Genomic DNA, 26,608 nt, shown 5'->3' on the forward strand with positions numbered 1-26,608 from the left:
CCCTATCTTGGGGTCCCGCTTAGGAGGAGAGCCGATTGTTCAAAGTGATTTGGTGCCTGTGACCGACTTTATCAGCTGTAACTACACAGCTCTTTGTAATCTTTATGCAAAAAATTAAACTTATCCACAGCTTGTAGCAATTGAAGACCTGTCTAGTGAGAGCTGTCCTGTCCTGAAGAACAGTGGCCATGAGCATATAACGACCCGAAGCCCACCCGGCCCGTCTGCAGCGGTCCGAGGAATATGTGGACTCCCTCGCCAATATTCCCCAGCGTCGCTAGAAGAGTGTCTGGTGTTCACCTAAAAAATCAATTGATACCGTGTCGCATTTGGGTATTTGTTGGTTATGCCTGGTAAATGGTATTGATGCCGGTGAAGAAAGGCTTGGGACTTGCCGGGCAATGACTCAGAGCTTGTAGTAGGGCGATAAATGTCACGTTCTCAGATTATTATTAACTAATATTCTTCCATAAAATTATTCTTATTATTTATAGTACTATAGACTCTATTTTTAGCGTTCTTTTAATACTAGAAAGGAAGATATGAAATTCGGTCGTAGTAGGAGCAAGGGGACCATTCCATGCCGGTCGCAGAAACTCTGCAAACCTAATTTACTAATAGTCGTGCTCTTAGAGATGTTTGCTACAAGTACTAAAAAATAAGCGCTAATAATAAAGATTAAATTAAAACTTATTTGTTACCTTTATATTTAATAAAAAGCTTATTTGAACACTTTCTTTTTGATCTTCATAATATTCTCTTCTGCACGCTTTTCTGCTTTGGGAACTTGGCCAAGTTGGGACTTGAAGTCGGCAGCCGTGGTGGGATCCTGACGGCGGCCTAGAAGCATTGCATCAAACGCCTGGCTGAGGAAGTGGCCGTTTGAGGAAACAATAAAGACAGTAGAGGCAAGAATGGACCGCATTGTTGGAGAAAATAAAAGGCAAGAGCTAAATGTGATCTAAAGAGACGGGTGGCTGATGGGAGGGAATGTATTTTGATTCAGTGGTTGGTAAGTTCTCCCTCTATATAGGGCAACGGAAAGCGGCGTTATGTGTCATCAAACGCTCGAGTCTGTCAATGCTTATTCTGTATACATCTGGTTGGAGCCGTAAACCGGCACGGCCTGGCATTACGCAGGCTGTAAGTCGAGTGTAGACGACGTCGTGTAAGCGTGAACTATATGCGCCATGTTACGATGCATTCATCTCGGCAGAGGTAAAGCGCATCAAAGTGAGACCTGATTCAGGAGTTGCCAGGAATCATTGTGCCGTTTCCACACTTGCACTTGTCAATGCTTGTTACACGGATAAGGACAAATCGTGAAACCCAACAAAGGGGCCTCACCGACAAAGGACTTATTCGTTACAAAACGAGATCACGAGAACTATGGGGCGTATCAGGCATGGGCTGTTCCTTTCACGTATATAAGACGGTCTCCCCTTGCCTTGAGGCTTGAGAGAACCAAAGAACTTTGACACCATACAAGATCATCATTGAATTGAGCCCTTTTGCTTTAAGCCCTTGAATACAAGTCCTTGTTACAATGCTAGCCTAGCTTAGATACAGTACACGTCCCAGTTGTGGTTAATAGATTATGACTTGGCCTCGAACGCATAAAGTCGCACGATATGACTCTGGTGGGGTCTGGGAATTCGAGTCAGTATATTCATTACGTCTCGTGGTAAGGGTCAACTGGTTCAACTTGACAAGTCGTTTACTGTAGTATTTGTGGGCCACTGCGGCATTTCATATGCCGACATGGACTCATATTCATTTGCCGAGCAATTCATTTGTCCTTCGGAAAACAATGCACCAATGAATTGAAGGACATCAGCCACCAGACATGAAACAACCGCCTTCTTCCGAATTCCGACATGGAGCCCCCGTGAGCAGCCCGTAGTACGACGACGCCCCGGCAGTTGGTGTGGACTCGTGCAGGGATCGCCTCAGGTCTCCCCCAGCTTGTTTGAAGTCAACTGGTGTCTGCTTCCTGGGGATGCATGAAGTCAATCAGTGGGCCATGCCCGCCAAAGACTTGAACTAGTCAATACGTCTCAAACTCTGCCGCCTATCGTGTCAAGCATTCCAACAGCTCGCCCCCTGGTTGCGGAGCACATTGACGGTAGACGTTATCAGATGAACTGAATTACACATGTTTCACCAATATAAGCTTATTAATTAACAAGTTTAAAACTAGTTCGTAGCAGGGACAGGGCTGGTAGTCGGCTGATGTGCTCTAGGGCTAGGCCATATCATTCCATTTTACCATGACAACTCTCAAGGCTCTTCACGGCTACACGTTGCGTAGTTTATGAGTAAAAGTAAAATCTAATCGCGAGCTAGTCTTTATCAATAGAAACATCTACCGCTCCTGTATACAGGACTGTCTTGGCCATCATGTTGGACTTGGATCTGGGGATGCTTCGCTAGTCTCTCTCCTTGCCGTATGAGAGTTAGCAGCCTATTTACCCCTTATTGCTGCTGCCAAAACTAAGCTCATAGCCACCCAAAGGATTTTTGGCTTTACAACGTCTTCAAATGTTTTCCAAGAAGTCGTGTTGCTTCACTCATGGCGTCGCTGCTGAACTTCCTTAGGAGGGGCCTCACCATCCGATGTCCCACTCGTGCAACCGCCCTCTGGACAATCTGACCGATTTGCGTTCCAAGCCGAGACGCAAGCCGAGATACTGCAGCCGTAACCGCTTCCGCCGCTCCTGCCTCGGCGCTGATGCCAAAGAGGTTCCGAGCGAAGTAAGCAGGGCTGCCCCCTCCGCTGACTGCGCAAAAAAGTACAAGCCGGCGCCGCCTGCTGCTGTGAGTGCTGTGCCAAACAAGCCTCCTAAAACCGTTGTCGCTACTGATGAACCTGAATCGCCGCCGCCGGGAACCGGAGCCACCTCCTTGTCCTTGTTCTTGTCCGAGTCTGTCGGCTGCTCGCCTTCTTTCGGAGGCGTGCTTCCAGTCGGCCCCGGCCCCGGCTTGCCTTGCGAGCCGTTCAAGTCGTACACGCCGCCGCGTCTGGCGCACACGTCCTTGTCAAACTTTTCCGGCGCCGCCGAGAATTTGTCCACATCCTCTTTATTCAGCAACTGCACGACGGCACCTGCTTCGTTCTGGTTTCGGACATTGGCGAACAACTCGTCGACTCTTTGGCTGCAGCGCTGCGCATCTTGCGGCTGAACTGGGGCTGCATTGCAAAGAGCTTGCTTCATCTCGGGAACAAGGCCGGGTTGGCTTCCTTCCTTGCCCTTGAATTTGGCCCGCACTGGTTCCAGCGCTTTCGAGACGCGTTGAGGCACTCGGGGGTGGCCTTTTCAATAGTGTCAATATCTACGCCGTCTTCTTCTTGCGCGCCTGATCCCTCGTCAACCGAATCGTCAGCATCCGTCAGCTCCTTTAGATCCTCCTCATCACAGTCTTCATCTAGATCACCTATCATGAAATTTCTCGTCAGCACTTTGCGCGTCTTTGATAACCGAGGACAACATGGTCTACCTTCGCCGCCGCGAATATATAGATTTGTCCCCCCTCGGATCATGAGCAAGGCTGAGCCGTGCTCCATCGGCTACGTTGGTTACGGAAGCGCCATTACAAGCAACTCTACCGCTAACCTGATGAAGGCAGAGCACGGTGCTCAGTAGCACATATATATGCTTTCCGTTCATGATGGTAATGACAGTACAAGTATGGCAGTTTCAGCTTGAGAAATGAAGTGATAGTCTTGGCGAATATTCCCTCTATTTGCCGACGAATTCAGCAGCTCATGGGGAAGGAAGCGATGTATATAACATGGCAGTCGCTTGCTTGCATTGCTCCCTTTGACAAGTCATCAAGCCCGGCAAATGATTCCTTTGTTTTCCTAGCTGGCGTTGGCGCCATGCGTGGTCTATATGCTCGAGCAAAATCGACTGTGCCATCAGTAATGCACCTTGTTTTGCGACTCAGCCCTTTGAGGCTGCTTCTCGACATGGTTACTGGCGCTGTAGATGGCCAGATGCAATGTTAGCCATTGTTACGTCTAGCCTAGCTGCAGTGTTGCAAATCGGGCCATAGCCAGCAAAAGGGGGTTGTTTATTCTATGCTTGGCTCGTCCTGGGCTGATTTGACCAAACTATCTTGACTTGGTCGCTTTGCATATACGAGACGGCAATGATTGAAATAATTCGTAGCATACATAGATCTCCACAGAAACGGGCAGCTACGCATAAATTATCCTGTGCTTCTGTATAAAAATATTGGCTCTTGCGTAGTAAATTTTCCTAGTAGCTATTTCTCTACCGCCCCTTTGAATCTTCCATTTCACCAGTAATAATCTTGTCTGGAATCTCAGTTTGGAGGACCCCCTCCGAGTTACGATACTCGTCTCGCGAATACAGCTCAATCCCGTCATAACCACAGCTACCAACAGCATTAAAGAGAGTCCACGCCGCCTTAAACGGCACGCGCAATTTTCACCAGATTGTCCCTTCGCCAACTTCAGCCGGACCAACAATAGGCTCGACCCAAACTTCCTGTGGGTGCGAGTAGTGCAACACCACGGCAGATTGCGCCTCAGACTTCTCATCTAGTACAGCCATCCAATCGCCGGCAAGACTGGTCGAGTCTCCCCCTATGGACCTTTGAATCAGCGGCCGAATGAGGTTCCGCAATTCACCGTCAGATGTAGCTTCAAGCCCCGTGTTGAAGTCTTGCACTGGGGGCTCGGTTTTCCATTCATCTATGCACGCCAGGTTGACGAAACATGGACATGTTCCTTTGGAAACAGCCCTAGTGCTTCTCCCAACTGCGGTCTATCAGCTGCCGTCTGGTCTGTGAACTGCCTACAAGACTATAATCTGGCGTATTCCCTAACATGGTAGTCATGGCCGAGAAATCAGCGCTTTTCTTCTGTGTCTGTTGCACCAGAGCGGAGAAACGCTGGTACATGCCTCGCGAGATTCACACCAAGTTGAATTCACGTCGAGGCGCACCCAGACCACATTATACCATAGGCGGCATTGATTAGAACAACACACAGTCATTGGAGCTTGGCATAATTGTCGACATCGTCTTGAAACATCACGGATATTTCTTTCCTGCTCGGAATGTTGACTCAGTTGTCCTTACTCGGAGTCTTGTGCCGTCAGTGGCATGACTGATGCGCCATGCTTCGAGGCTGCGCCCAACGCCGTATAACCTTGACATCAGTTGGTAATAGTCGTGGACAAGAGGCTAAATTTACTTGAGTACATGGTGATAGCGTATTGGTGCCTGCCGAATTGTAGGATATAAAGAATGATTGACCCTCGGTAAGTATCCATCAGCTTCCGTCACATCGACAAAGAAAGAGATATCCCTAGCACTTTTTTATGACACAATCGTTTGTACTCTTTTCTTGGAAATGCAACTCACTCCTTCCATCTTGCTAGTTTTCTGTGCCCTTGGGATGCAGGAAACCCTAGCAACGGTGATAAAAGTGTTTGCGATAAGAAATTCAATGGCTAGGGTGACTGGGGCTTCGACCTGGCAGATTACGCTTACAAGTATGACAAGGCAGGAAAGAAGTATGGCCTGTTTCCTGAGAATTTTGTACTAGCATACTATAGCGGGCGAATACAATAGATGGCATGGCTACTTACCACATGTAGTGGTTGATGAGCGAGCTGTTAGAAACTAGTATTATTAACTTGACTCGTGCATACCCTAATTTGTACTTGTATTAAAAGCGTTACCACTCAAGACGTAAAAAGCCGAGAATAGAGGTTTTATCCCTGAGACCAGACAAATTATAGGGAGAGAGTTGGCTTGTATAATGGGAAACTTGGTGAAATTCTTTAGAACCTATAATATATTAAGAATTTTTTCTAAGTTTACCTTTAACATTAATAATAATGCAAGTATACTATTGTCTTGCGTGGTTAGTTACGGTTCCCTGGCGTAGGTACGGCCAAAGTACAGCGTTACTAGATGCCCTCCATCTAGCCCGTTTTTTTGATTTTTTTTTTAAATAAGTTAATAAGTTAATAATACAAGTATTTTCGCTTACTTGTCGGAATGATTGTGATCGTGAGAAAGGGACGACGAAACGCAACCCTGGCGGCTCAGTTTATCGCGTGGACGAACCCGCTGCATGTGATTATTTCTCCGACCTTGCTTGGCTGAGATTGACTTGGGCATAACTAGCTGTTCGCTATCCTCAGAGACCTGAAGGCCGAGTGGCTGAAAAAAATATGTGGTTCTCGCCGCCATGAAACTGTAAATCAGCCAACAGCGCGCATAAAGCGCGAGCAGCGAGGATCCGTAAGTCAATGCTGACGAGGTTATCAAAGGGTATCATCAAGTGGGAAATATACGATAGAGGCTGATTAATTCGTGTGTAATCCAGCCTCGATGCCAGGTCGCGCAGCAGAACCTCGTGGAGTTTGCCTCGACCAGGCATCGAGACACGCGTCTGTTGAGGCCGGGGATTCCCGCACGCGGAGCCGTCTTCTAGAGGAAAAGTATAAAATACGGGCGAAGAACTAACCAGCGAGATGCTGATGTCAACTCGCATACCTCACTAGGCAGTACAACCCCTCATCTCTACATGACCTTGTGAGAACTCAAGACGACAACTCTCCAACTGTAGCTCTCAGACTCGTCGAGGCTTCATTTGCAAAACAGTACAACTCACTTATTCAACATGTCCAAGATCTTTACTGTTTTCGGCGCCACCGGCAACCAGGGCGGCTCCGTCATTAGAGCCGTCCTCGCAGACCCCGTCCTGTCCAAGGAATACAAACTCCGCGGCGTCACTCGCGATGTCAGTAAACCGGCCGCCCAGGCACTTATTGCCAAGGGCGTCGAAATGGTCAAAGTATGTGAAAACAAAACACACAATGTCTACAGACACCCGGGACTAATACTCCCAGGCCGACATGTCTTCCCCCGAAGCAGCCGCGCCAGCCGTGCAAGGCGCCCACTCCGTCTTCCTGGTGACCAACTTCTGGGAGAGCATGTCGGACAAGATTGAAATCGCGCAGGGCAAGGCCGTCACGGACGCCTCCAAGGCCGCCGGCGTCAAGCACATCATCTTCTCGTCCCTCATCAACGTCACCGAGGCCAGCAAAGGACGCCTCAGCCACGTCACTCACTTTGACGGCAAAGCCAAGATTGAGCAGTACATCCGCGGCAGCGGCATCCAGTCCACCTTTGTGCAGCCCGGCATGTTCATGAGCGGCTTCGTGAGCTTCATCCGGAAGCAGGACGACGACAGTCTAGCCTGGGCCATGCCCGAGGGCGTCAAGGCCGACCAGGCCAAGATCCCGCTGTTTGACGCAGCCACCGACACTGGTGAGTAAACAATGTCTGCCTCAAAAGTGAAGATTTGTGTCTAATGCGTCGAAAAGGCATCTTCGTCAAGGCCGCGCTGAAGAGCACCGCTGATGGCAACATCATCCGTGCCGCCGCTGACTACTACACTCCGTCCCGCATCATATCCGAGTTTGAGCAAGTCACTGGCAAGAAGGTGGCGTTTCGCGAGGTGCCTCACGAGGCGTTCAAGGCGGCCCTTCCGCCGGCTGCGGCACAAGAGTTGTTGGAGAATATGCTTCTGCTCCAGGAGCCCGGGTATTACGCCGGTGCTGACCTCAAGGACAGCCTTGAGCTCTTGGGACAGGACAAGCCGACTACGTGGAAGGCGTTTGTGGAAGAGAACAAGGCCAAGTGGGATTAAACAAGTTCTCAACGGGAAATGAAACATTGTTGATGCAACTAGATTGATCTGGGAAACCGCAAACGAGGCTCGACCAAGTATGAATTATTTGTGTTATTTATCTGGCTGACTTGTCTGGTGTGGAGGTGATTTTAGCTGTAAATGAAGTCAGAAGACGACAAGGTTGTGACATGATAATGGGAACTCTGTGTTGAATAGCGACCGTGAGCTGACCGACAAGAATGGAAGCAGGGCATAATTCGCAAAGTTATAACGGTGCCCTGTGCTACGAGGAGCAACTCTAGCAGAGGCTGATATTGCCGACTTTGTATCGAATACTACCCGCGCAAGCTTGTGCAACGTCGCCGACGCCAAGGGCAATACAACTGCATGTAATTTAACGGACCTTGGACGTAAATGTGCACGCCGTAGTCTGGGTTACATACCGGGCCCGTCGGCAATCCAATGTAACCGAGACCACAGGGCAACATGCCAGATCAACGCCAACATCGAGTCCACATGCAAGGGAACCTCGCCCGTCGCATACAAAGAGTCGTGAACAAAAAGGAATATGGCAAGCATTTTGTTGCGCAAGGCCGTCCGGTGCCAGGTTGCCAAGCGCCGATGCAACTTGCAGTCTGAATACTGATCTGGCTCAATACTATTTGCCTCCCACTGTACAAGCCCTCGCGGGATATATGGATTTGCCCCCATCATCTCGGACGACTATTGGCAGCGTTCATCCAATGTCAGCCGGCCATGCAGCCACGATACGGCGCAGATCTTGCCCGTAACAAGGCGGTGTTTCAGAACCTGCATCTCGGCACGAGGTGATATCAGGGGGCCACTGAATACAACCACACAGCGAGTCGAAAGAAGCAGCAGCAGCCTTTCTCAGCTTCACTACGCCTCTATACAGCCTTTGACAACCCTGAAGTGGTTGGGGCCCTGCTGGACGGCGTCTCTGTCGCACGAGGTCCAGGCAGCATGACCTGTCTCAGCCAGCGCCGCAAGACATGCAAACAGAACACTGTGTTTCAAGATTTCGACCTCCTTCGAGGACCGGAGAAGCTGCTGCACGCAAACATGCGGGACCTGGCCCTGGTCATGGTGGCCGGAAACCGGCACAATAAACGGGGTGCAGGATGCGGCATCAGGTCTCATGTATTTGACCCTGGCCGGGAATGTTGCCGTTGACCTCTCTGCACCACAACTTGAAGCCAGGCTTTGAATGGCGGAATTCCATTCCCACGCAGTGTGCTTCTTGTGATTTCTGGCGCCTGCTGAGCCCCCGACGATCTCCGACCATCTCCTACCACTCGAGCTTGACTGCCACCTCCATGATGAGAAGATGAAGGGTGCATTTGCGCCCCTGACCCAAGGAGAGGCTTTGGTCCTCGCCAATAGCAATGGCCAAGTTGCGAATCTTCCAAGAGTGTCCTTGAAGACGACGGGGTCGGCCTCAAGGGTCGCGATGATCACTGCCCAAAAGGCGACTGTGTCCGCTGGCCTACATCTTGAAGCAGCCAGCCTTTTGCCTAATCAGGAATGTCAGTTGTGAATGTCAGTTGTGAACGCAAAGGCTTCCCAATGCCAAGTTGGTCATGTCGATGAAGCTGGACTTGACAATAGTCTCATGAGTAATAGACGGGTGCCCATGACTACAAAGATCGTCACTCTCATTTGAGATGATGCTGAGGAAAAAAACCATGGACATGTGGCTATTTGCTATTTGCCGTATGGGCAAGGTCGTGGAGAATGGCTTCCAAATACATCAGAGGCCGCAGTTAATGACCCCAGAAAGAAATCCGTAGCATCGAACCCTTTGAACTATTCCGAGGATTCGATATATTCGCAAGGATTTTCTCCCGGCATCATACGACAAAAAAGAAACGACGTCGGGGGCCAACGGCCGCCGCAATTGGCCTTTGGAGGGGGGAAACGCAATTCTTTTTGTTTCGTGTCATTATGCCTGCCTCGACAGGATAGTATTGGGGTCCAACCGAACCAAATGCCAATTTGACGGGCCTTTGGATATGAGCACCCCGACTTGCAACGCTCTACTCGGGGCATCACGCGGAGGATTTGGAAGGGCTCATGACCCCTGAGACCCAAACTAGGCGCTTCCCAGTCGACAAGGTGAAGAGAAACCCGTGCATATAAATTGGACAAGCCGGCCTCATTCTGAGTTTGAGATACCCAGGCCTTTTGACTTGTTTCCTCGCAAACATACACCAGAGATCCTTGATGGGTCCCGTCCGTTCCTTTCACATCTTCTAAATCCTCTTCATTGTACATATTACAAAGTGTTACAGAGCTCAGTCTTGTATATCCACAAGTTGATCTTGAGCAACATCAACAGCATGATGCCTTCATTCTTCAGCATTATGGCAAGCCTTGGGCTGCTGGCCAGCGCTTCTCTTGCCGCACCACTTGCGTCTCGGGCCACGGGCGCTCAGAATGTCGTCTACTGGGGCCAGAACGGCGGCGGCGTTGTCGAGAACAACGACCTCGCGACATACTGCACCAAGGAGGCCGGCATCGACATTGTCGTCCTCGCATTCTTGTACCAGTACGGCAACGGAAACAAGATTGCCTCTGGCACCATCGGCCAGTCGTGCTCCATCTCCCCTTCTGGCCAGGGACAAAACTGCGACGCCCTGGCCAAAGCCATTGACACCTGCAAGGCCAACGGCGTCAAGGTCGTGCTGTCCCTGGGCGGCGCCTCGGGAGCCTACTCTCTGACCTCTCAGCAAGAAGCAGAAGCCATCGGCCAGAACCTCTGGGATGCCTACGGAAAGCCGGGCTCCAACCCTGCCGCCTCTGTTCCTCGACCCTTTGGCAGCACGTTTGTCAGCGGCTGGGACTTTGACATTGAGAGCAACAGCGGCAACAACTTCTACCAGTTCATGATTGCCAAGCTGCGGTCCAACTTTGCCTCCGACCCCGGCAACCAGTACTTCATCACGGGGGCGCCCCAATGCCCGATCCCCGAGCCCAACATGAACGAGATCATCACCAAGGCGCAGTTTGACTACCTCTGGGTCCAGTTCTACAATAACCCCGGGTGCTCGGTTGACGGGACCATCAACTTTGGCGACTGGAAGAAGAACGTGGCCAACACGCCGTCTGCCAACGCCAAGATCTTCATTGGCGTCCCTGCCTCTCCTCTCGGCGCGACGGGAACAGCAAGCGGCGCCAAGTACTACCTCGAGCCTAAGAAGCTAGCTGCTCTTGTCGACCAGCACAGCAGCGATCCGGCCTTTGGTGGTGTCATGATGTGGGCTGCTGGTTTCTCGGATGCCAATGTGAACAATGGACGTACTTATGCTCAGGAAGCAAAGGCTATCCTGACCGCTGCGAATTCTTGCTAACTTGATGCTGGCTCTTATTCTGCTGGACAGATAGTCCTTGCTTGGTGGGTGAGCTGCAGGTCTTTTTTCTTGGTGCGCATGTCGGGTTTCTTGGCGGGCGCTTACTGTATATATATTCTGTTGTATACTTGACACATTCGTTAAAATACTACTGTTTTGCGAGAGCTGCTCGAAACGATTCTGCAAGAGATCCGTGACGTGTTTTCGAGCCTTACTATTCACTTACACGTAGTTATAAACTATTCAGAACTGGGACCAACCAGCAACCACCCGAGAGCAATATTTTTATTTTCCCTTCAGGGGCCGCCTGCGGCGAGCATAGACGCGTTATTCAGTGACTACATTGACACGTTGCCAGGTCTCTCCAGATCTCTCCAGTGGCTTCTCCGCAACGGACCGCGCCTACATATTGGGATCCATTCCCGTCCATCCAGCCCAATCACATCCATTGCCGCCAAACTGGTTCAATCCATCACGCGGACAGCGTGCCGTTGGACAAGCGGTATCGGGTCAAGGAGTTGCGTGGCTATCGAAGCCATGAGTCTGGGGCGAGTCATTGCGACTAACGGATCTATACATGGCACAAGCACCTCATATATTCACTACTATACCGACTACACAACCTATACATGTTCCTTCAGAAACGCAAAACTTCTGAGAAGTCAACCAATCACACCATGTCGTCGTTCCGACTCGCCGTCTTGGAGTGTGACACTCCAGTTCCCAACGTCGAAAAGGAACGGGGCTCATACGGCGCCATATTCGAGAGCCTGCTTTCAAAGGGCCTTGTCCAAGGGGCAAAGAATGTCGACTTCTGCCTACCAAGGTACGATGTCGTCCAGCATCAGAAATACCCTGAACTAGGGGAAGTCGACGGCATTCTCATCACCGGAAGCAGTTCCGTCTCGCCTTATCCCCGAGTTTGACACGACACCATGCTAACCTGGCCGCAGAGCACACGGCCTTCGCCGACGACGCCTGGATCGTCTCGCTGGTCGAGTACATCCGCAAGGTGCTGAGCACCTCCAACACCCCCGTCGTGGGCATCTGCTTCGGCCACCAAGTCATCGGCCGCGCGCTGGGAGCCAAGACGGGCGTCGCACGCGGCGGGTGGGAAATCTCAGTCGAAAAGATCGAGCTCAGCCCCGACGGGCGGAAGCTATTCGGCGCTTCGTCCCTGGTAGGTCCGCTCTTACTCTTAAAGAACCGACGCTAATGTAGCCGGTAGAACTTGCACCAGATGCACCGTGATGAGGTTGCCTCTGTGCCCGAGGGCCTCGTTTGTCTCGGCAGCAGTCCGCGGTGTCCTGTGCAGGGCTTGTACAAGCCCAAGTCTGTCCTGTCGCTGCAGGCGCACCCCGAGTTCGACGGCTTCATCATGGAGCAGATTCTGCGCACGCGGCATGGCCAGAAGATATTTGGTGACGAAACGTTTGACGAGGCCACGAGGAGGTCGGACAATCCGCATGATGGGACCATGGTTGCCGTCAAGATTTGGGATTTCTTCTTGGATGCTATCGCTTGAAGTCGGGGCGTTGGCCGCTGCGTGTTTCTGCGGTACGAGTAGATTATTACAACATTTCTACGTGCCTGTTGCTCAGTCGGCCACTGCGTCATGTTTGATCTTGTGCTTCCATGCCGCTGCGTCCCAGAGTCGAATCGCTGTAGTTCTTGGCGTTGTTTGCGGAAACTCAACTCTGGTACGGTGTATCCGCAAGCAGCGGCTCATATTGCCATTGATGGCATTGTCCTCGGTCCTTGACATGCTTGGCACGTCTTCCGAGTTGACGGCAGCAAACCAAGGTATGGGCTTAGGCGGCAATATCCGCAGGAAATTGGCCATCCTCTACCATTCCCTTGCTGAAATGTGAGGCGCTTGAATCGGCCTACGACTGTATCAATCCCAATTCTGACTGGAGTGTGCTGTATATGTTCCGGTGTCGCTCTCATACTGCTGCCACGAGTTCTGAACATGAAAGACTGATACACTACTGGATATCCTCACGCAAAAGATATCCAAATCTCGTATCGTTGCATCACCGCCCGCAGCGTCCAGGGACTGATGTCCGCAGGCGGCTGCTCCCAAACATGTTCCAGCAGTGTCAGCGTCTGCCGCATATTTCCCAGCCCAATTGTTTCAATCATCGTTTCTAGACGAGCCTGCAACGTCTGCTGTACATCTGGGTTCGTTGTGCAGCAACCTATCACGGTCAATGGCCAGCAGAGACTGGTATTGACCCGTTCCGACGCCGGCAGTTGGTTCAACAGCGCCACAGCCTCCAACACGGCACCGTTCATGAGGTCTCCTTGCATGGTCTGCTGCGCTGCCTGTCGAGGCGTGCCAAAGATGCTCCAGAGGTAGAGAAGCGTCGCTTGCTTGAATATGAGGCCGGCCAGTTGGCTGTTGGTGCTTGCCATTAAGGAGGGAATGAATCCCAAGATTTGCGACTGCAGCAGGCCAAAAGTGATGATATCGTCGGGTGAAGTGGCCAGTCCGGGCTCGTCGCCTGTCCGCAGCATGTTGTGTCCGAGCTGGAACACTTGGGGTATCAGCGTCAGTATTTCCAGCCAGCACCCGCAGAGCTGTCCCATGTAATTCTTCTCCAACAACAGTTTGGCGGCGTTCTCGATGGCCGGGCTAAGGGCTGGCTGGGAGCTACCTCGCGGGTCTTTGGACATCATGCTAGATGCCACCATGTGCATGTAGTACTCCACGAGAAACTCTGGCAGGTCGTCAGTGGATTCCGGTCCAGGTCGGCTGAGGAGACTTGTTAAGAGAGATTTAGACGCTGCCAGATGATCGAATATAGTGCCGCGCACATCGCCTCTGGCAACCTGGATTGTGCAATGTCAGCCCTCGTGTAATCACGGCTCTTAGATAGCACCAACTTGTACCTCTGTTAGACATAGAATAAGACTGCCGACAGTCACGACAAGATTGGTGCCTTCTTTCCCTGAGACATATTCCCCAACGAGATTCCGAAACATTCGTAACGAATCTGCGTAATATCGGGTTGCCACTTCGCCGCCCGATCCGCACTGCTTGGCGGATTGTCGATGCACAGCGCTTTGCGCCAGAATAAGATGCAATACAAGAGGGTCGGAGAAGGCAAGAGGGATGAGTTTCGCAACAAACGGGTTAATGTCTGTTGACCCGTTGCCCATGCTATTCGCCGTGCGTTCAAGGTAGTAGCTCAACAGCTCAAAGGAATCATGGCCATGCGATGGCAACAGGCTCATATTCATGGGGATGTTGTCGTGTAGATAGAGGCTTTCGCCGCTGAAGCCTTCCCGACCAGGGATAAATGCGAACGGCGAGATGCCAGATACGTCCGACATACGCCGCTGTTGCGAGGCACTATCCACGTCAAGGGCCAGAAGACCCCCAAAGGGCGACAATGGAGATACTGGAGACACTGCGTTATCCAAGTCATCCTCCGTCTGGTCGCCGTTTCTGACGCTGCCACCGCTGGCCCCAGACGACGACCCATCCGACGGTCCATTGGAAAATCGTCGAGCAGCCGAGCTCTCGCCATCATTCTGCAACACAACCTCCGCTCCAATGCTCCCATGCCGAGGAGACGCCGCCAGCTGTGGCCGCTGCAAGGCCGGGCTCACTGGTGATTGTACGTCATCTTGCCTGGGTGAGCGCGGAACAGGCGTTGCCGCCGCGGCAGCAGAAGCGGCAGGTTTTGACGTCGTCGATGGAGCTCTCTCCCGACCACGAGGCTGTCCTTGTCCATGTTCCCGTACCGGCAGCCCGGCCGGCCAGTTACACTCCAACTTGTTTCGCTTGCATCCGCTGCAGACGGGCTTCTCCTCGTTGCACTTCTTCTTCCGGCGCCGGCATGTGAAGCAGCCGGTCCTGCTGCGGATGATGGGCACAGCCCTCATCGTGTGAGATGGTGCATGAGAGTAGGCACTGTTTCGTCTGAAAAGCCGAATGCTTTCATGGATAGGGCTTCTGGGAGGAATTTCGTCACGGATTATGTCGCGCGTAACGGCAAGAAAGTGAATCTGCTTCTCCAAACTAACTCACCACAAACAAAACCACGGCCCCAGAAACCATTTACGATAAGGAACACCAATCCCAGACTCAGCCCTTCCGCAACAGAGCAACTGGGAGTTATGCGGGGCGCAAGAATTCCGGGTTAGTGCTTCGGTGGCCACAAACCGTGGTTCCACATCCACATGGATGGATAGAGACTCGCTCGCCACTAAGATGCGGCTGCTGGACCTGTGAGACTGGCCGGGGGACTTTGGGGAGCGTGGTGGTTGCGCCACATGCCGTAGGTGTGGAACGGGCAAGCCGGATATCGACCATGACAAGCTGTTCGGAGTTGATGACGCTGGCAAGGTTCAACCGACGGTCAACAGCTCCAGGTTATTACAGATTGTCTCCGCATTTTCTTCCAAGAAAATCCGGGGTACGGAGATTGATGCCATTGAGATCGTTCTCGTGACGCATAATGACCTTGGATCTAGTAGAATCTATCCCATGACAAAACTATCTTGGCACATGTCGAAGTAGGGACTACAAGGAAGACGTGAGGATTGACTTGGAACAAACTAGCCTTGCACTAACAGCGCTGCGAGATTCCCTTTTGCCATTCTATCTTGCTTGACCTGAAAGAGCTACACTCTACTTCTCCTCATGGCCAACAGGTTCCACCACAATGGCTTTAAGGAAAAGAGTCCATACATTCCCCAGAAACTTGGAGGTCTAGACAGGTAAAACTACGAGTACCAGGGACTTGGCCTCGCTAGCATCCTGTTCAAACTGGCCAACGATGCAACGGACCGCGGCGGGTCTTGAAAGCTTCAGCCACTTGAATTAGATGCCGCGCTGCGAATGTGGGCCGTGAAGCATCCCATGCTGTCTCGACTACTTTGAAAGCAGAGCTTCTGGCGTGCTTCTAGAGTCAGCTAGTTGACCCTCTGGTTGTCTGAGGAGTTTGTCACACATAGATCACGCGACAGCACATATTCTCCGACAACCATGCATATTATCCGTTCTACCCTGAAATTTAGACCGCCACACGTTCAGATGAATCGTTGTACTCGTACTCAGTCTCCTCGTTCTGCTATGATGTTGGGGCCATGACTCTTGGCAATGATGTTCCAAGATGGCTTAGCTTCCGAGTGATGCAAGGTTTTTAACTTGGCGTTGAAATACGGCTTGGAAGTAAGGTGCTTTTTGACGGTCACCTTGCCTCTTTTATCTGTGCTTTGTCTTTCGGTCATTCCATTATTGGGCCTTTTGCTTACCCACATTGTGGTGGAAACATCACGGCAACTTGCACAGCGGAGAAGGAAGCTGCTGATGATGTTGATGATTGAGAAGTCCTCAATATTCGACCTTTCTATCACTGGCCAGAGCCCCTGGAAGTCTCTGTCAGGGCTCCTTTGGCCCGAGCCCTAATTGAGCTCTCGAAATGGCATTTATCTTGACCAACAGGCTCAAAAAAGTCCTGTTTATTCCAACTTCTTGGAATTGACGAGAAACGTTCTCAGACGGCTTCGATATCTTCTCCAGAGGTGCGCTTATAGTTCTTCGAGTAAACACCCCAGAAAAGAAGTGAAAAATATCTCCGGAGCCTTTATTTCAGGGCATTACGGTAGAGAAAGGATAGAAGCTGCTTTGAACGCCTATAAATATAATGACCATCGTTTATATGAGGTTAGCTGGGTAAAAAACAAGAATCACCAAGTATGAAACCGGTTATCAGGCTTAACCACTAAGCAAATGGGGTTAAAATATCCAGAAATAGCGGCTGTCGGCCGAATAGTTCGATATCCAGCCTATCAGTATGCCCTTTGGTTCTCTCCTCTATATGTGGCCCTGAGACCCCTGTGTCTTTTTGACAAGGGCTGAGACATTAGCTTTTAGAGTAATAACTCAATTCATCTAATAACGGCCTCGTATATTAAAGGACCTTGGTTCTCCTCGGGCTCTTTGCACCGACGGTGTCACACGGTCAAAGCTCAAAGCTCAATAATCTCACCACCCAACAAAGGGGCATCGCCGATACAGGTCCTAGAGGTTACACAGACTGAACACATGACCCGCTGGGAGCCTTGGGCACAGCTGTTCCTTTCATGTATATATAGTAGTCACCGATACCTTCCTTTCTCTTGGAAAACCAAGAAGCTTTGACATCCTATAACATCATTATTGAATAGAGTCATTCCACTCCAAGCCCTTGATATCAAGCCCTTATCACAGACGGGTCTTTATCGGTATGAGACAGCGGAGGGCGTCGTGACCATAGCCCTCGTGTAACTATCGTCAGGTTCAAAGGTCGGTCCGTATCGTAACGTGTAACACCTATGTCAGTCTTGGGTCTGCTAGTTGGGCATATTGCAAAAATCCTTCCGTTTTCGTGATTTGCCCGTCAACGACCAAGTGTCAGAGCCACTTCACACTTAGTTGCCAATAGGTAGAAAAATATTCTCCGTTTATCTGTCGATAAGCCTCATGTAGGCAATAACTAATCCGCGCGTGGAGAAATATTATTCCTCACCATAACAGAGGGCGAAGGGGCGTGGCATCTGCAGTGTCACACTGGGCATCAGGCCGTAGAATTACTGCGCGATGATTGGAATTTGAGGTCTGCTGCCTGGCGCTTTACTAGTCTCTTGGGCGCGCCTTGGACCCGTTCTTTGCGATTATGATCATTTACCTCTCAGGAATACTGGCTACCTCTATGGCTTATTTCTCATTGCTATTGCGCACATTGTGGTTGACTTCTTGCGCTTCTGTGCTTCTGTGATAATGCAGAATCTCGCAACTTTGCCAAGAAACAAGACAAACATTCAAATGGCTTCCAGAAAAGACGCTTGCCTTATCCAGATTCACCATTCGCCCAACCTCGAGACTGATGTCGATATCATCGCGATCCATGGCCTAGACACGAAAGCACCAGACAAGTGGACATGGAAGGATCGTCATCATCCGAAGAATAACGTGAACTGGCTAGAGAAGGAGGATATGCTCATGCTCCCACATGAAGTTGGCAACGCGCAGATCTTCGTTTGCAACTGGGAGGCCGGAATGTTCCAAAAGTCCACCAATCTTAAGGAGTCTACCCAGAGCTTCCTTCGCATTATGAGACCGCAGCTGAAGCAAGAGGAACGCGGCGCAGTAGGAAAACCTTCCTGTTTATTGCGTCGTGCTTTGGGGCACTATTTTAATGAAAGCCCTCGAGATCGACAACACATGCCGGGAAAGGACACTGATAAAAGCGACACGAGGAATCGTATTTCTTGCAACGACATGCAAAGGGACTTCCTTTTAGAACGTACCTGATGCTGCTTTAAAAGACATAGCATTGTTTCGAGACCAGGCGTTAACAGACCTCATCGATTACGTAAACGAACCAAAAGCCAATGCCAGCGAACTGTTGAAACGATTCTTAGACATAGAATCAATAGAGCGCCATGAAGTCTGTACCCTCTGGGAAGCTTAAGGAATCAGCAAAATTTACATGGCTTGGTTGTTTTTTAAGCGGGCATTTGCGCTTTGAGGGTCGGTATTGAACTTGTTGCCAATAACAAGAGGAGTAGTACACAGATTTCTGGCATTGACTAGTCCACCCACACATCCTTTTTTTTTGTCACGAGAATGGTTCTAATTTTCCCCTGGCTACTCGTTGTCTCCTTTATCGGCTCTTTGGATTCTGCTTCTATAAACCCAAGCAGGCAACAAGCATTCTGAGACCGGAATGGTTCCGCCGTCTTACGTGGTAACTAACGGTTAGAGAGTTGGTCGATGAGAACTCAGCAACAGCTGGTTGGACTTTCGAGGGTCACGGCTCAGCCGATCTCACGGCCGCATGAACAAGTTTAACAGCCCTAAATTCCCAGACTACATGGAGGTTTCCGAAGGGTTTCAAAGGATTCTGGGTAGTATTCGTAATGCGGAGACGCCACTAGATCGAGTCGACAAGCAAATTATCGAACAGTATCGAAGCGAGAAAGACCGACGCCTCAACATAGAAAGGCTGTCTGGGCAGAGGTTGTCGATGGAAAAGTGTTATATTAATATTGCTATTGTAGAAAAATTTGCAACAGCTCAGATTACACCAAAGATCGACATGTGCCATCTCTCTCCGCCCGCCAGAGGGTAGAGACTCCGGCACAGAAGCTTCAAGTCGAGCTATTAACAATCTTCGACCAACGCCAGAAACCAAACAATTTTATACAACCAAGGAGAATATTGATCCGCGGACGTGCTAGAGTTGGTAAAACTACACTATGCAAATAATTGTCCATGAGTTTATCAATGGCTCTTGGAGTGAATGGAGCAGGTTGTTTCAACGCGTTCTTTAGGGGGCATTACGAAACCTGAAAGACGGCAAACACGCCACGGATGGATACGGCGCGAAAGCTCTATTTCGTCGGGAGTACTTTTCTTGCTCGGACGGTAACCTGAATTCTGCCGGAATACTGTTGAATGAATTGGTGTGATAAGGGCTTAATAGAGGGCTTGGAGCAATTTAGCTCAATTCATCTAATAACAGTCTTTGGCATCAGAGGCCCTCGGGTTTTCCTCAAGGCCTCGTTGACCAAAGACCTCTTTAAATACAAGAAGTCGGTGAGGGACTTTGCCCTAGGTCTCGTGACCGTAGCCCTTGTGTAACCTTTGACATTGGGCCATTTCCGTGTAACACGAGATGTCATCGCCAACGTGGATCCTATCCCCGGCACTACCAGCGGCAGCACGGTTACATCCTACACCGAATATCCGGGCACTGGATTTGTCGGAGAGACAGTGGGCTGGTGTGCGTTTATGTGGGTGGCGGTGTATCTCTGCCTGTTCAAAGGTGTTGGCGTGACCGGCCGCGCGGTATACTTTACCAGGGGACTGCCCGTGGTGATGATGTTTGTGCTGATAGGACGGTCTCTGTCGTTGCCCAACGCCATTGACGGCGTGAGACTGTACTTTGCGGAGTGGCACGGCGACAAGCTGGCCGACGTGCGGATTTAACAGGCGGCCTGTGTCCAATCTTCTTCTCCATCGGCGTCGGCTTCGGTTACTTTACAGCCTATGCGTCTCACAGCCGCTATTCCAACGCTGTTTAGGACACCATCATCACCTACCTCAGCAACTCCGTGTATGAGATATTAGCGGGCTTTGCCGTGTTTAGAATTGTCAGGTTCTTGGGCTTTCGGCCACAAGACGACGTTCAGCTCACCACCTTCTCCGTCGGGTTCCTCACATATCCTCTGGCTATTGTCGAGATGCCGGGAGACAATATTTGGGCGGTTTTATTCTTCCTAGCTATGGCTCTCTTGGGCTTGAGCTCGGCCTTTGCCCTCACCGAGTCCATGGTCACTTTGCTCTGTGACTCTGACCCAAGTAAAAGAATTCCTCGCATTGTCATCCCCATCGCCGTTATTGTCATTTCCTTCCTCGTATCTCTAATGTAATGCTCTAATTTTGGCTTCTATCTTTTAGACGCCACAGGCACTTGGATCAACAATCTTTCACTATTGTTTGTTGCCTGGTGTGAGGGCATGGTGTGCACCACGCTATATAGACACAGTGATGTGCATAAACAAGTTGGCTGGGCGGCGTTTTTGACATACACAGGTTGCTACCTCATGGCCATGGTGCTTGGTGTTGCGAGTGGTCACTCTGTAGGTCCAAGTGCCGGAGCCAGTGTAGCATTTGATCTCTTCATTGTCGGCGCGGTAGTTTCTGTCCTTGTTGCGAAGACTCTCGACTCTGTTCCTCTAGTGTTCTGGGGCAAGATTAAATGGCTAAGCAGGTTTTGGTGGGATGCATTTTATTCGGTACGCTCTATGCTTCATTTCCTTACAACTCTCTGATGGGGTGCTTGAAATACAGGGCAATCAACTTACGCGCGACCTCAACTCGGTCATAGCAACCGGGAAGAACTGGAGCGTTCCCTTCTTCTGGGCCCCCGTCATTCGCTACATATCATGTCCTATTCTTTCCATCATCATGTCTTCCGCGTATCCGGCTTTCTACAAATTGCGGATGGACCCTCTGCATATCTTTGCATTCGCAGTTGCGCATGTGATAATGGTTATTGTGGTGGTTGGCCTCATCTTCCCACGGGCATTTGACATTTTTTATCCCACCTAAACGACGGGAGAATGAGACCATGGCACACGCTCCCCAAGTCACCATTATGGCGGTGAGTGATGGTAGCCCGCCACAGAGGCCAGAGAGGGTAGAGACGAAAGCCGGGACTGCAGTAGCAAGGGGTTGGAGGAAAGCAAGTAAAGGATATGTTGGTAGCCCACATCAAAGAGATGTTGAACGTTGAACGGTCACGTCAATCTGATGGGGGATCGGCATTCTGTGTATATAAGTCTCTTGGTGGTAACTAGCTCGTTAGCAGTTTGCTCGGCAAGGAGATACACTCTCCAGCCGAGTATGAATGCAGACGTACAAGACTGCCAAATCATCATTGTAAAGAACTGTCCCCTATTCCCCACATCAGACGTTCATGAACACCTTGTCCCTGTCACCTAAGTGACAGCCCTTGGGCGACGCCCGGAAATGGAATCAGCCGGTGGCATTCATTCTTTTCCAGGAACCAAATCCACCCACTTCCTCAGCAGGCAGCCCGTCAGATGTAATGATGCCCAAATGGGATCTCCTCGTTTTCTGTCGCCCGCCTGTTCTAACCGTCGCACCATGCGGAAAGAGCAAACGATTGACGACGTTTCTACGACCCATCCTCGATCATGCTGGACTGGCTGTGCTCGGCAGAAGTGAACCCGGGGAGCTGTTGAACGACGGCATGCCGCAATTCGCGGTAAGATGAAAATCGCACTAGCATCCGCCACCGGACTTCACCAGGGTACGTGGTTGCGTGAGCCTGGGCTGGCCACAAGCCACCTTCTTCTGCCCATGCTGGGTCGGCAACCAAAGGTTCCGGGTGGTCGAATGGCCTTGATAGGTTGTGCGGGCTGAATTGGACTTGAGTTTGGATGGAGGCGCCACTGATGAGCCGGGGCGGTGTTGGCTTGCCTTGGCGTAAATAATGAGATGGACGGAGTAAGATGAGAGACGAGCCAGGCCGATGGTGGTTAATGGCATGGAGCTCAGCCCCGCCCCATCAATTCATGCTGACGCCCTCGCCCGCAGTGTCTTCAAGTGTTTCCGTCTGGTGCCGTCTGGTGCTTGGACTCGGTCGGCCTGCGGTAGATGGATGCCCTGATACATCGGGACTTCATTTCTCAACGTCGTTTTGTCGTTTCAAACGAAACATTGAAACCTACCGCGCTTGTGGCTGCCAACGGACACTACAAAAACTGGGCCGGCGGTTTGCCTTGTTCTTGCCCAGATTCTTGCCCAAGACCCTGATATAGACCCCAGCGATCGCACCTTCCTCGCATTCTGCGACCGGAGACCAAATTTCATTCCCGACCTCGACATCCGCCTCGCCACGGAATCCCTCAGCAATCTCCTGCAAGGTCATGTCCAACATGCTTCGCAAAAAGGATGTCTTTACGGTCATAACCCCGATTCCCGGCTTCATCCCGCGCCAGCTTGCGCTCGATATCCTCCATTCTCACAGCGAAGTCATCACCCTCAATCCGCTCGTCCTCGAGCACAAGCCCATCTCGGCCCCGAGAAATGCCGCCGCAGACGAGTTCTACAGCACTTGGTACGAGATTACCGAGCGCATTCAGTTTGTCCCCGGCGTGGGTAGTCTGGGCTCCGGCAAGATTACCTTCAACGGCTGCTTTCACGACATGCCGTGGGGCTTGCAAACACATGTCTACGCTCCGTTCAACGTCGATATGCGATCAAAGTACCAGATTGGCGGCAACCAACCTGGTCTTGAGCCTCCCGAGCAGCGCGAGATCGGCCTAGGGGCTCCTGCCGATGGGCTTTACCTTCGGGAGGATATCGAAATCAAGTGCAACATTGCCATGGTCAGCTTTGTCAAGTCGCAGGCCAAGGCCGCAAATAAAGCGATGGTGCAGCGAATTGTTAAGAAGGCCGAGCTGCTGGACGCCGGTGTTCTCAAGGCCATGATGGAGCATGGCAAGCTAAAAACCATCAACCCCAACGATCGGTCAAGGCTTGAGCGAACGAGCACCGTTAGTTCTGATCACAGCCCCGGCATCCCTAGTCCACAGTTGGCTTTCCAGCAACCACAACCTTCGCCATATCAACTCGCGGCTTTCGCGTCACATCCGTACCATGCCCAGCAGATGTACCAGGCACAAGGACAGGCTGGGCCGTACAACTACGACAAGCATACGCCGCCCGTGCCGCCTGCGCCCGTGGAGCTGCCAGCCGACATTCAACAATACCAGTATTATCACAGCCAACCCCAATCTAGGTCTCCCCAGCCTCAGGAGTACAACCCCAGCTATCGACAGTCAGCATCTTCGTCCGACCCACGGTGGTCGCTGGGCCAGCCTAGTCCGTCACTGGCCGATACACATCGAACCAGTACTAGCTCAGTACTCAGTGGTGCTGGCAGTTTTGGTCATCCATCACCAGGTTTGCAGAGGACAGCATACGCGCCAGAGTTGGCTGCTCACACGGAATCGAGGGACGAGCACAAGTGAATCTAGAGCTGTCGCACAACAACAATAAAGCCTCTAGTCTAGGTCGCAGTCTAGGATCTGACTACTACGCGCGCAAAATATGCCTGTTTCCAACAGGTGCTCTAGGGCGAGGAAATTCGCCCTGTTGCAGCCAAATGGCTTAGCCATCTAGTCGGATTCGCCAATGCAACACACTTAACGATCCCCATGTGGCCGCGTTTCACCGAGTCGTTTCCGATTTTGCACCAGATGCATTGCATTCGCAGGCTTCAATGTACCATCACCATCTGCTGGATGGAGACGTTATGGGCTTGCTGAGATGCGGTCCTGCGGCGGCCCACCCTTTGCTACGTCAGCCGGACATTTGGCCGCTCTCCTGGAGGCCAACATATCTGATGTCGGGGGAGGATCGCGCACATGAGCCACGAGCCCGAATGTCGTTACAATGTCAATCTCGGTCTTTCAACCCCACAGAACATGATGCCATCTCCAGCAAGCTCCAGCACGCAATCTGCAATGCGACCGAGAAGACGCCTGGCGTCTGTCATTGCCGGCCAAATCGGCCATGGGAGAAACACAGGATACTTCCCACGTTGAAAATAGCTACATTCAACAAAATACGTTGAGGGTTTGTGGCATTACCATGAGGCATGTCCTGCACGGAATACACGCCACGCCTATTTGTAATGGTTGCAAGAAATGAGATTGTGAGGCAGACGTCACGGGAGGCGGCTGTAACCGCATATGTGTGGTTGCTGGACTGTAAAGGCTTAACGTGAATGAAGAATTTGGTCAGTCTTTCTTGGATGGAATATGCCCGGGCTGGGACCGTTGGAAATATGTATGAGTGGATTGTTCATGTGTGAGGACTACAAGAATAGAGCATGTCTTGGAACAGTTATAGTTAATGTCAATCATTGCCAATATATTACGACAGAAGTATGTTCATAATATCCCTCATTTGATAGCCAAGACCAAGTCTAGCAGCCGCGTCCAGACAGTCCCTTGACATGAAGACTGGCATCTCGAGCGGTAGAGGAGTCGTCGATGCCGTGTCCGATTCTGCCCCGTGTCTACGAGAGGTAGTCGCACCTTACGCCATTGGCGTTTGAGCCGCAGCTCGACCGCACCCAATTACCGATCTCCAAAGTTCACAATCCTCGCCCCCTCGGCATTCACCCACCCATTGCTCCCATACGCCCACGTATTCGAAATGTCAATCTCGCCGAAATTCGCGAGCGGCACATGCCCACCGGTGTAGTCGCCAATTTCTCCAGCACAAAGTCGGCGTCGGTGTTGCAAAGCGGCCTCTGATTGTAAAACTCCTGCACGACCATTTGTCCCGTCGTGAGGTTCTCCAACGTCGAGTTGCCCGAGGTGGCCGACCACGCGTGGACAGTCATTCGGACCTCGTCGCCGGCAGAGGCGCGGAACGGAGGATTCGCGTACTGGTACGACGGGGCCGGCCACCATTCGGACCACGGGACGACGGCGCCGTTGCCGTAGAAGCTAAGGCCCGTTTGGAGGATGGCGTTCTGGCAGCTGAGCCCGTCGATGCCGACCCACGCCGATATGGCCGAGTTGGAGGGCTGCCCGGCGATCCAGGACACTCTTACCGTCCCGGTGACGTAGCTGAAGCCTCGGCCTTCCTGCACGGCGCCGGCCCAGGGCTGCTGCACTTGACGGGCGACGAGCTTGTCGGCGCTGGCATCAGACGGTCTCCCTGGTCCCGGTGTTGCTAGGACGCCAGGGATGGAGGTGGTAGGCTGATTGCTGAGAACTTGATATCGAAATTGGAGATTGAGATTGTTCCCTGGATGTAGTGGTTTTTAAGATGCTGGTATTCTGAAGATGGGTTGTACGCCAGGGGCTATATCAACGAGGCCCAAGTCCGGGTTTATATGCCCCTGAGTTTCGCAGGGAGAAGAACTTCCCGGATCACTATATCACAGCTATTCCATATTTTGCAGGTCGGCGTCTGTATCAGGAACTTGGAAATGTGTTATTGCCTATACGAACGGCAAGTATGGAAGGTCGGCGAGCGTGCACGTAAAGCCATCAAGACTTGCACGGCTCAAAGCAGCCAATGTGCCAAACGAGGCAAAAGTAGCGTTATTCGCGCGTCGTATGGCCGGCTCACCGACTATCAAGGCCGTTGGACATGCCTAATATCGTAAGGTATGCCTTTAAGATGGCCGCTAGTGCTGATGACCGCCTCCAGCACGTAATAGTGCCTAGCTCCATGCCGATATTTGACAAAATATTGATGATAGGGAGTGCTATGATGGTACGACGTGTTAGTTCTGCATCTTTTTGCAGTATCTGGTAAGCGTGGGATTTGTATGCTGCAGCATTTTGGCATACCTTTTTGAAGCAGAAAGGGGGGTTCTGCCATCGTATGGCTAGCACACTAATTGCGCGACAGCTGCTAGTTTTAGAGGGTGGCAAGGCCGGTCCGGAGATGATGGAAGCCATGTTGGTGTCAGGCAAGAAGCCGCGTCGAGAATTTTATGATTTCATGTTAAACAAACATCGGTTTTGAGAGCGGCCATGTCTGCATCGCGGCATCACAACGGAATACTTATCGTCCTTTTCCTCCGACTCTCCTAGTTGGTATCAGGGGGCTGTTGGACGTCTGAGAACATATTCAAGTATGGGGAGAGTGTTGGTGATGGCGGAAAAGTAATCATGACTAGCGGCCTTGGACTAGTTTAGGTGCATGTCGATGGGGGCAAGAACGTAATGCTGTTCGCGCACCGAGCACCGAGAACCGCAGGCTTATCCATTTTTGATGGGATTATGATCTTAAGACGCATCCAAGTGATGTGTGATGTTGATGCTGGTAACAGCCTGGTGGCACGAAGAGCGACAAGGCAGCTTGGAAGTGTGAGAGACGTAGATCCAGCTGCGCCTGCTGAATGGCAAGTGCGTCCCGCCCGTAAGTTGCGTTCAAAATTAGCCCGAATTGCAAGTTGTCACGATATTCGAGTACCAAAAGTAAATACTTGACTGTTAT

General features: G+C 51.3%; 9 protein-coding genes across 9 annotated transcripts; 6 read left to right on the forward strand and 3 right to left on the reverse strand.

Annotated features, from left to right (window-relative positions):
* Positions 1-2,606: 2,606 nt before the first annotated feature.
* On the reverse strand, positions 2,607-3,215 carry J3458_012931 (uncharacterized protein; the record flags this gene model as incomplete). The annotated part of the gene is made up of 1 exon (XM_007810347.2): positions 2,607-3,215. One exon carries the CDS (start codon positions 3,213-3,215, stop codon positions 2,607-2,609), a length of 609 nt encoding a protein of 202 aa, XP_007808538.2.
* A 3,449-nt stretch (positions 3,216-6,664) lies between these two features.
* On the forward strand, positions 6,665-7,696 carry J3458_012932 (uncharacterized protein; the record flags this gene model as incomplete). The annotated part of the gene is made up of 3 exons (XM_007810345.2): positions 6,665-6,838; positions 6,894-7,314; positions 7,371-7,696. The coding sequence occupies 3 exons, from the start codon at positions 6,665-6,667 to the stop codon at positions 7,694-7,696; spliced, it is 921 nt and encodes a 306-aa protein (XP_007808536.2).
* A 1,922-nt stretch (positions 7,697-9,618) lies between these two features.
* CHI2_1 (Chitinase 2) lies at positions 9,619-11,289 on the forward strand. The gene has a single exon (XM_007810344.2). It carries the CDS (start codon positions 10,039-10,041, stop codon positions 11,047-11,049), a length of 1,011 nt encoding a protein of 336 aa, XP_007808535.2. The 5' UTR covers positions 9,619-10,038; the 3' UTR covers positions 11,050-11,289.
* Positions 11,290-11,678: 389 nt separating this feature from the next.
* On the forward strand, positions 11,679-12,574 carry J3458_012934 (uncharacterized protein; the record flags this gene model as incomplete). The annotated part of the gene is made up of 3 exons (XM_007810343.2): positions 11,679-11,946; positions 12,003-12,229; positions 12,278-12,574. 3 exons carry the CDS (start codon positions 11,679-11,681, stop codon positions 12,572-12,574), a joined length of 792 nt encoding a protein of 263 aa, XP_007808534.2.
* A 476-nt stretch (positions 12,575-13,050) lies between these two features.
* On the reverse strand, positions 13,051-15,266 carry J3458_012935 (uncharacterized protein; the record flags this gene model as incomplete). The annotated part of the gene is made up of 2 exons (XM_007810342.2): positions 13,945-15,266; positions 13,051-13,884 (listed from the first exon to the last, which is right to left on the reverse strand). The coding sequence occupies exons 1-2, from the start codon at positions 14,941-14,943 to the stop codon at positions 13,051-13,053; spliced, it is 1,833 nt and encodes a 610-aa protein (XP_007808533.2). The 5' UTR covers positions 14,944-15,266.
* A 2,603-nt stretch (positions 15,267-17,869) lies between these two features.
* Positions 17,870-18,358, forward strand: J3458_012936 (uncharacterized protein; the record flags this gene model as incomplete). The annotated part of the gene is made up of 1 exon (XM_007810341.2): positions 17,870-18,358. The coding sequence occupies one exon, from the start codon at positions 17,870-17,872 to the stop codon at positions 18,356-18,358; it is 489 nt and encodes a 162-aa protein (XP_007808532.2).
* A 1,482-nt stretch (positions 18,359-19,840) lies between these two features.
* Positions 19,841-20,481, forward strand: J3458_012937 (uncharacterized protein; the record flags this gene model as incomplete). The annotated part of the gene is made up of 2 exons (XM_066120207.1): positions 19,841-20,026; positions 20,134-20,481. 2 exons carry the CDS (start codon positions 19,841-19,843, stop codon positions 20,479-20,481), a joined length of 534 nt encoding a protein of 177 aa, XP_065974844.1.
* A 1,728-nt stretch (positions 20,482-22,209) lies between these two features.
* On the forward strand, positions 22,210-23,644 carry J3458_012938 (uncharacterized protein). Its single transcript, XM_007810340.2, has one exon. It carries the CDS (start codon positions 22,507-22,509, stop codon positions 23,611-23,613), a length of 1,107 nt encoding a protein of 368 aa, XP_007808531.2. The 5' UTR covers positions 22,210-22,506; the 3' UTR covers positions 23,614-23,644.
* A 1,123-nt stretch (positions 23,645-24,767) lies between these two features.
* Positions 24,768-25,987, reverse strand: J3458_012939 (uncharacterized protein; the record flags this gene model as incomplete). The annotated part of the gene is made up of 3 exons (XM_066120208.1): positions 24,768-25,365; positions 25,733-25,871; positions 25,957-25,987. 3 exons carry the CDS (start codon positions 25,985-25,987, stop codon positions 24,768-24,770), a joined length of 768 nt encoding a protein of 255 aa, XP_065974845.1.
* Positions 25,988-26,608: the final 621 nt, after the last annotated feature.

Source organism: Metarhizium acridum (genome assembly GCF_019434415.1).
Source record: "Metarhizium acridum strain ARSEF 324 chromosome Unknown scaffold_272, whole genome shotgun sequence".
Lineage (NCBI taxonomy): Eukaryota > Fungi > Ascomycota > Sordariomycetes > Hypocreales > Clavicipitaceae > Metarhizium > Metarhizium acridum.